At 39.3% G+C, this 9,643-nt stretch overlaps 1 protein-coding gene across 2 annotated transcripts; it reads right to left on the bottom strand.

Annotated features, from left to right (window-relative positions):
* Positions 1 to 2,520: 2,520 nt before the first annotated feature.
* On the bottom strand, positions 2,521 to 9,012 carry rx1 (retinal homeobox gene 1). 2 transcript variants are annotated; one of them, XM_079891372.1, is made up of 4 exons: positions 8,799 to 9,012; positions 7,753 to 8,118; positions 4,816 to 5,066; positions 2,521 to 4,334 (listed from the first exon to the last, which is right to left on the bottom strand). In XM_079891372.1, the coding sequence occupies exons 2-4, from the start codon at positions 8,039 to 8,041 to the stop codon at positions 3,888 to 3,890; spliced, it is 987 nt and encodes a 328-aa protein (XP_079747498.1). In that variant the 5' UTR covers positions 8,042 to 8,118; positions 8,799 to 9,012; the 3' UTR covers positions 2,521 to 3,887. The 2 variants fall into 2 exon arrangements, with proteins under 2 accessions (XP_079747498.1, XP_079747499.1); XM_079891373.1 differs by having other exon boundaries at positions 7,753 to 8,085.
* Positions 9,013 to 9,643: the final 631 nt, after the last annotated feature.

The following is a 9,643-nucleotide window of genomic DNA, read 5'->3' as shown; positions in this document are numbered from 1 at the left end:
AGCTCTGAATTTGCAGTCATTTTTTATTTTATAGCTCACAGGGATTACAAATATTTATAATTACATTTGTCATTTCTGATAGCCAATATTATGGCCACTATTATAAATCTTGTTTGCCTGAATAAGCATGAAAGCGAAATCGTAAAAACATGTCCAGGTCAAATTTCACACAAAAAAATAAATAAATGGAAAATCAACAGAATACCAAAAGAAATTATATTTTGCATAAAGAAAAGTAAGCTCTTTATTCACATTAGATCAAATTAATATAGTAATTATAATGTTTTTTTTATTGTTATTGTTTAAATAATAGCTTAAAAACAGCACAGTTAATGCATCCCTAAAATATATATAATTAAATAATATTATTAATTTTAATTGTATAATTGTAATATTAACATTTAATAATTTATCACTTTTTTCACATTACAGTAGTGAGATTTTTGGCATAATAATAATGTCAAATTGTAACAAATTACTTGATTTTTAATGCAAATTTTCATTATAAAAGATGGAAAAGATGGTTTTGAACTCTAGTTTGGAATACTGTCCTATATTATAACCCAACACTGATATTGTGACCCTTATATTGTGCATCTGTAATCAGTCTTATAGTAGATTAGATGGTAAACATCACATGCATCAGTACGGTGACTTTGAAATTGAGAAGCGTGCATCGCTCAGAGGAAATCGTCTTAGGAGCTGAGGTCATGGATTAACCTTTGGTCTATGTATCTTGCTACCAGATGTGTGACTAAAAAAAATTGTGCAACATTTTTCCAGTCAGTTCATAATGAGGCATTTTTAGCAATTTCCAGTCCTGGACCTGCAAGCTACTTGCATAAACAAGCATTTAAAGGTGCACTATGCAACTTTTTTAGTTCAAAATGAGCTAAATTTAAATAAGTTAATACAACATCAATACTCAATATTTTTGTCTTACCCTGATTCACTGTTATAAGTGTTTATATTTTAGACCTGTTGGGATGGTTTTTGTGGGAAATTGCGTACATTCATCACACGTCCTTGCACGTCTCACTATATATTCATAAATAGAGAAAAGTTGCTCCAGCTACTTTTTTATGCATGTATGGTGTGGGAGTTGTCACAATGAGTGAGAAAGGTTGACATGGAGCAGCTAAATCACCCTTTTTAAACAAATACCGAACAGAGGAGAGTTGGCCGGCAAAAAGGCGTAATAAAACAAGAATCAACATTAGCTTGGCTTTTCGGAGATGGCGAGAACTGAGGGATTTGAAATGTTGTAAAGCGATGCAGAGATGCCATTTTTATTACCGTATTGTTCCGAATATAAGATGACCCTGATTATAAGACGACGACTCTCAAATTACTCTCTGACACACCGTACTTGCCACACTCGTTTTACTCGTATTTGGTGCTTCCTATTGTTGTACCCTACCAGAATAATATATGTCACTCAAACATGTGAACCAAACCGGAGATTATAAAATGGACCTTAAACACAACAGACTGACCCACATTCAATGCATGAGAGTGGAAAAACAGCAGATTTCCCTCATCTTGGCGAACAAAGCTTTTCGCAGTGGATGAACTGCTGCTTTCCCATGATTCCTTTGTGCCAGTCCAGCCGAACGCATGCCTACCCACAACCCAGCCACCCGTGTGCCAAGATGTGCAGCGGTCAGTGGCTGTTCGGTCTCAGCCTGGGCACTAATCCTTGCACTGAACTCATCCTGGCCTGCGGGAAAAAGCTCTAATTGGGGGATTTTCTCCATCATTAACCTTGATGAGCAGCCTTCCCACCATCCGTTCCCATCCGCGCAATAGCTAATACTTCCTACCTTGATGACCATAAAGTTCAGCCACAGTACTTATGTTTTTTTAGTTTTTTTTTTTTACTGTGGATAGCAGCAAAACAGATGGTAAGGAGTATATTCCCACGAAGATTAATGCCATCTGTTTAATGCATTTTCACTAAAACCAGATTTTAACATTAGTAGTACATTAAAGTAGAGTTTACACATGTAAAACACTATACCAAGGCATTGCTACGCAAGTGTTCAGAATACTTTACATGTTGCTAGGGTACTAATACACTAGTTACTAATGTATAAATGCAAAATCTGGATCAATGCAAGTGAAGTCCATACGTTCTGGACTGTGCTAAACATCATGTGATATCAGGAAAGAACACACATTCACACCCCTTTTGCTCTTTTCCCAGCACATGTTTTTTGGGGGGCCCCAGATGGCCCCTGTAGTGTCCCATCTGTCCAAGAGCATTGCTCACACATCATGAATACAGCCGAGCACCAGGCACTCTGAACATGTGCCTTTACAGCAGCGCCTGGGGCCAATACCCCCTCCCGGGCCAGGCTGATTGACTGGAACCTCATCTTCCTAACAGGCTGGCTTGGCGCCACCGGTCAGGAGAAACAGAGACAGGAGGGAGCGATGAAATAGACAGTCTTTCCTATAGTTCAACCACATGGACTTCTAAACAACCTTTCCAGGAATGGATGAGTCAACAGCAAAGCTCTGAGAAACTAGATTTGTTTATTCTTAAGAACATTTGTGGACATTCATTCATCTGTTCAAAGGTAACTGTGAAAACATCTACACATCGTAAACATCGGAAATAACATCATACACACACGCGCACACACTCATATTAATGATTGTCATATTGCTGTCTAACTTTGGCTTTTCAATTGTTCGAACTGTGCAAGTTACCAAAACATCATAGATTGCGCCATAACAGAACTGTGATAAACAACGAAAAACATCTATAACTCTTCATCTTCAATATCCTTACACAACTAAACTTAAAACATTATTAGTAAGCATAGTTTTGTCAGTTGAAACATCCCGAAAGTTTAATACTGTTCCTCATGGGAGTCAATATCTTATTATCCAGAACTTTATTAGTCAAACACAACTACACAATTTATTGCTACAAAAACTCTGGCAACATGAACTGAGTTTCCTTTCAAGAATAAGCAGTGAATTCCACTTGCGTGTTTGTGGGACATGACATCATAATTGGGGTCTGTTTTGATGGTAAATTATTCTCTTAGTAATCATGAAATGACCCTTTAAGCACATTGATGGTGTTTTATCTAAAAATCATCTTGATTGGTTTCTTAGAGTGACAGTCTCTGATTGTCTTTCCCTCTAAAAAAGTGAAAACAAAGATCAGACTTGGATCAGCTGGCACAAACAAAGGGGGAGTCATGGTCGGGTGACGGCAGATAGTTTCCCCTTCTGCTCTTCTGCACGTACAGAAGATGGGTCTGCCAATAAGCCTTTGCCTCTAATGAACACTGAGGCGTACAAATTTGTCTCCCAAACCAATCATTTCTGTCCCCTGTCCCTTCCTTTGTGATCAAAATGAGGGATTGCTCGAAATGAAATCAGCTCCCTGTGTGAGAGGTCTTTTCCGACAATTGACCACATTTATCTTCTATGTCAACCCAAAACATTTGGACCAGTCCTTAAGGAGGAAGTGTGAATTTGCAGACAGAGGTCATGTGATGCTAAACACACCCTCATATTCACATTTCAGTAACTCTGGTTCTTGAAACCATTTCGAAACCAATTAAACTTGTTAGGACAGTTAAACATGCCATTGTGTGCTTTATGTAATACATATATGGAACAGAATTGCGAAGCAAAAATTTTCTTCATTCAGCTTTTTTCTTTTTCTTTTTTTACATCCAGTTGCAAAAATAAAATAAATAAATGGCACACAATTCAATTAGCGCCATTTCGGTGCCCCAACATTTTCTGAACTGAAGAACAAGATAACCATCCAATACAAGAAACATGGTTCTTGATTAACCTTCAGTACCAATTAGTAACCAAGAAACATGAAGGCCCACGGTCAAAGAGAGATGTACCCTGTTTTAGCACATGGGTTGCCAGGTTTTGTCCATGGACTGGATGTGTTCCTTCGCTTTCATTCTCAGAGCAGCGATGCTTGAACTGCGCTGATCTACGTCCTCCAGAGGGTATTTGTCAGTGAAGGGAGGAGGGCATTGGTATGGAGGTGGTGCCATGGACTGCATGCTTTGGGCCATGGATTGGGGTGGGCTGAGGAAACCGTGACTTGGATAGCCTGCTTGCAATCCTTGTGTAGGACCCATGAACCCCGGGATGCTGTGCACTGGAGTGGCACTGGATAGAGGGGATGTCAGCCAAGGGTCAAGGGGAAGCGAGTTGTTCATGGGGCCCATGGTGGTGTGCATGGGCGGGCGGTTGAAGGAGAGCATGGGAGAGTCATGGAGCTTCATGGTGCTGGCGTCTATTTTCTCCTGTCGCCTCCATTTGGCTCTGCGATTCTGAAACCAAACCTGGACAAAAACAGATTTAAATAATCAGTTGTGGTAGTGCTATGCCAATAAAATGGTGTTCCACAGAAAGCATCCGTGCAAAACTATTTTTTTCCCAAACTTAGTGGGAAACAACCAAAGTTCGATTTAAGCCATGGATAATGTTTAGAAACATTACTGAAAAGACCAGTTGAGATCAGCATGAATGTTCTTTAGTGTTGCTTTGCAGCTTGGTCTTTCCCAATGAAGCTGCTTGACCATGATGGTCTTGCAGGATAATCTGGCTCTTGTTGCGTAAAGTGACCAATTAATGTGGCCTTTGTAGTTAAGAAGTTAAAGCAAGCTGGTCAGCAAGACTGTGGTTGTGCACCTAGGTGAGGATAAACCAGAACACCAGCATTTCATGTGGAAACGCATATCAGTTTCCGAAACACAACTAGAGACAAGGTATAACCTCCCCTGAAACGGATCTTTTTAATTTCACAAAATGATTCAAACACACCTGAACTCGAACTTCAGGTAGGTTGACTTTCATGGCTAGCTCCTCTCTGCTGTAAACATCAGGGTAGTGGGACTTCTCGAAGGCTCGCTCAAGCTCGTGGAGCTGGTAGGTCGTGAAAGTGGTGCGGTTGCGTCGGTGCTTTTTCTTGGGCTGCTCCCCGTCGGCCGAGTCCGGAGACTTGCTGTTACTCTCAATGGACTTCCGCAGGTCGCCCAACTCGCCGTCACACTTGTTGGAGAATATATCAGCATCTAAAGCCACAGGTGACACAAGGACAAAAGACATGACTTGACAGTCCACGTTAGACTTTCACATGATTTTCAGACAGAATTGCAGTACGAACTTAGTGCATGAAACATTCCCACATGAGCAATTTCACATTGCAATAAAATTGAGTAGTGACAAGATGACTAATATGATCTCAGTTATTTACGGATAGTGACTACATGTAAATTCATTACTGATATGGTATTTCCAAAACTGAGATCCTAATCCCATAATACTCCTGGCCAAAAGCTCTTGTAATACACAGACTTGGACTAGAGCAGTTTTATTGTCACCGGTGGTAGGCATAGCTTTCACTGAGGATCTCCTGTCCCATAATCCAAGTAGAACAGATGTAGCCTGTTAATTCTCCTGATGGTTTCCCCATAGACCAGGTCCTAATCTACCTAAAGGCTTCATTTGATTCTACCCCCATGTCCTCAACATAAGGTTGCATTTCTAGGAAAAGCTTTATCTTGGTGAACTTTAGAGGCACACTTGCAGTTGGAAAGCTAATTCAATTAAAAGCTGGTTGTCAGGACAGGTGAACTCGTCTACTGCGCTCACTCTGCCTTACAAGATGTTGTTGGCATACTCTCTAAGTACTACTGTCTGAACACGTGCTAACTAAACAAGTGAACATTAGCAATAGCTGCAGTTTTGTGGTGTACATGCAAGCCAAGTAGTGGAAGCTGTGAACATTAAATTGGTGATGGAATCAAGTAGCTTAACTATTTGTGCATAATGCTAGCAATGCTAAAGTTACGGAAATGCCCCAAGGTGGAATCTGCAGACTTTTTTCACATGGTCAGTGCTGAAAATCTGCGAAATGGATTTTTTTTTTTTTTTAAAGAAAGTAAAATGTGCTAAACAATGATAAATAGCACTACACTTATTTGTTAGCTGCAAGCAGAATCAAATTTGCCAAAATATATTTTTAAAAGCATTGGAGTGAGGATTTTTTTTAAAACGCATGACTGTATGTGGAAATCTGCAGAACATTTTGCAGAGTTCTGTGCAGATTCCCTGTGAGCCTGGTCATGGGTTAGTTTCCCAAGGAGCATATACTGCTAACACGTGCACTGCAAGTGAACATAAAATGTAAATATCCTTGCTTGACTAGTAGCTCAAATGCTACAGGTTTAATCCCAGATAAGATCAACCAAGAACTGGACAGTGAAGAGACCCTCTATCATCATTGTGTCCTTGAGTAGGACACTTAACCGCAGGTTTAAGCTTCCCGGGGTGACAGTCCTTGCAATCAATGCACAGTAAGTCCACACTTTAGGAAAAGTGTATGCTAATGAATAGCCTTTCTGACTGCCTGAATGCACTTTCACTTTAGGTTATCTAGAGTGGTTAACACTCCTCAAAACACTGATTACAAGAAAACAAAGCATTAAAACACCACTCACTTTGGCAACATTAGAAGGACAGGGTTTAATTATCAGGCAAGAACAAATGTTCTGGGTTAGCCGAGCTAGCATCATTAACAGGCAATAGACTGAACTTGCACAATGGTAGTGGGTCAATCTTGGTTCAAGGATCACCACACTGCCTGTCAGACTCAAGACATCCCAATAATAAAGCTCAGACTTGCTGGCAACTCCTGTCAAATGAGGACAATCGATCTCAAAGGCCCAAACCATTCAAAAGGAACTTGTCTCTTCTGAGTCACGATAACAGACAATTCAACTCTGGGTCATGCGAGAGATTCTCTCATCACAGGACTTAGAAGCATGATGGATTATGAGCCCAATGGAAAAAAAAAATTGGCGCAGAATGGAAAAATGATTATGTCGGCATGCACAGTTGTGCAATCTTGTTTAAGATAGAAGAAGATTATGGGAATTCCACAAGGGGATGAGAACCAGTGATAAGCCCCCTTGCCAAATGATTTCCAGGTTTGAAAGGGCCTTGTAAAGTGAAAATGCGATTGCTCTGTCATATTTGGACTCAATTAGGTCTGGCATTTTACCACAGCCAGAAACGTCCCATAAAACACAAGATCTGTTTAATATCGCAAGTGTTTCTCCTAAAAACCAATGAGATTGAAATCAAGACAAATGGACGTCTCCTGCTTCCCGTTAGGCAATCGGTGATCAAAAGAAATCTCAACCTCATAAGATTCTTCCAAGACCAAATTATCAGAGCTATAATCTTATTGCATGCCAAAAAATCTTCTCCCTTTATATCACCAAGACCAAATTATAAGAGATATAATCTTATTGCATGCCAAACAATCTTCTTCCTTTATATAAGTAATTTTTGGTGATCTGAGGTGAATCATCTCCTGCACTATGAAAGAAAAACAAAGTCAAAATATAGAATGCCTATCGGTCTATAAAGTGTCCATCTTTCTACAAACGAGTTTATGGACACTCTGAATGGCATAGTAACAAAATCTATCTAGGGTTGGTTTTGTAAGTTACGTGAAAGACGTGTCAGACTTTCGTTTAGGTCTGTGACACTTTATGCTAATGCCCTGGCCCATTGCCACTGTCGCCTTGAAATCAACAGGAAGTCTTAGCATAAGAACTTGGTTTGTGTCAGTCTCTGGGTTTAGGAACAGTGTGTCTTAGTGTTGTTAGGGAGTAATTGCACTTGATATGTAAAGCAATAAACACCATTTATGGCTCAACAACACTCTAGTTTCATCCATGTAAGACTCACCATGAAACGCAGGTTGTTCTGAGTCATCCCTGAGGCTTGGCAGGTGCCCGTAGTGATGTGAATCCTGCTTCCCTGGATCTCCAAGACTATCCCCTCTAACTCTGTGTGCTACAGCATTGCCTCCAGGGTTGAGCAAAGGGTCCTGGTCCTTGTTGAAGCCCAGGATGACATCTATGCTGTGGACACGGGTGCCCATCGCCGCACCCCCTGCTTTGACCATCTCGTGGAAGTTACTGGGCGAAAGACAGCTGTCATCCACCATGTTCATGGTGTCCAGTGACAAATGCATTCGAATGCTGGAATGAGGACGTCCAACTGATAAAACCACTTGATCTGATGGAGGAATCCAAAACGCACTGGTTTTACCTTGTTTGACACATCAAAAAGAGACTAAAATCAACAAGTGCACTAAATAAGGCATTTCAGGTCCATTTCTTCATTAATATTAGTTTTATTAATGTGGTCTGGTGCCAATTAATATTTATATACTCTGCAAAAAAAGATACGTCCTCTCACTTTCAGCAGTTTTTCCCCCCAGCAAATGTCTTATTGTGTAAATATTTGAGTGAACAAAAAGATTCAACAACTTATTAATATAAATATATCACAGCACACAACAACAAACAATATACTGAAGTATCTACATTCAAATAATGTTTTTTATTAACATTAACATAACATTTATGTTTGTATCTGTATGTATGTATCTGACAAATGCAAAATTAATAACTTTTCTCCAATAAACCTAAAATCATATTTTAGATTCAAATAGCAATGTGTAACCACCCAAAATTGAGTTTCAATAGTAAAACGACATTTTTAAAATTGTTAATAAATATTTTCCATCAAAATTAAATATTTATTAAATAAATGTATTATATAATAATATCTATTAAATATTCATTGTAATGTATGTACACGTGGGTATCATAACTTACATTTTTAAAAGTACATGTATATTACAGCATATGTAAACGTTATATTCTATTATCAAAACCCAAGAAGAAAGTTTCCTCAGGACAGAGTGACCGTGGTACGGGACATACCTCTGACACGAGATGCTCCCTGCGCTCTCCGTCTCCAGTCTGACCCACATCCACCTGTTTCTGCCTGCAGCGGGTCACATACGGGTGATGAACACGCCTCCGTCTGCTACTGTACGTCCCAACCCACCTCGATCGCTCTCACTTTAAGCATGAAAACATATACGAATGCACAGAAGTTCTCCAGTGGATTCCGCTGGACAGAGAGCTGGTGTGTGTGTGTGTCTCTTCAGGAGGGAAATAATAACAAGGGATTACAGGAGCTCATTAATTGGGACTCTTCCCCCTTAAGAATGATTGACAGACGGTTTCTGCTCAAGTAATTGCTCTAAATGGAGCTTGAATTCACCCCACAGGAGGAGGGCAACACTAATGAAGCCGTTTCTCCTTGCTTTACAAAATTCAATTGTTTTAAAGACAAAAGGATGAACTGAAAGTTTTCACTGATGCCTGTAGTAAAGTAAAAGATTGTTCATTGGAAAGCATTCATTGACAATTATATTTTTTTATAAAATATAACTAATGTGTTAACTAATATAACTTAACTAAATAGATTAAATATTGTCAAATTATTTCATCAAATATTAATAAATTTTCAATTATTATAATATTACATTTAGATTATTACATCAGACACTGACCGCTGGCACATAGATTACGTGTTGGCTTGTTATGTAAACCACATGCTTCACAGCAGGTATTACAGTAAATACTCAATACTATCGCATGAGGAATAATCAGCCGAGTAATTAAAGCAAAGACATGAGAGCAGACTCATTTAACAACTCATTAAAGAGTTAACACAGGCAAACTAAGGAGTGATCGGTGCTTATTAAGAGATATGACCT

This window comes from Squalius cephalus (genome assembly GCF_949319135.1).
Source record: "Squalius cephalus genome assembly, chromosome: 13".
Classification (NCBI taxonomy): domain Eukaryota; kingdom Metazoa; phylum Chordata; class Actinopteri; order Cypriniformes; family Leuciscidae; genus Squalius; species Squalius cephalus.
This window is presented reverse-complemented; position numbering and strand designations above follow the sequence as displayed.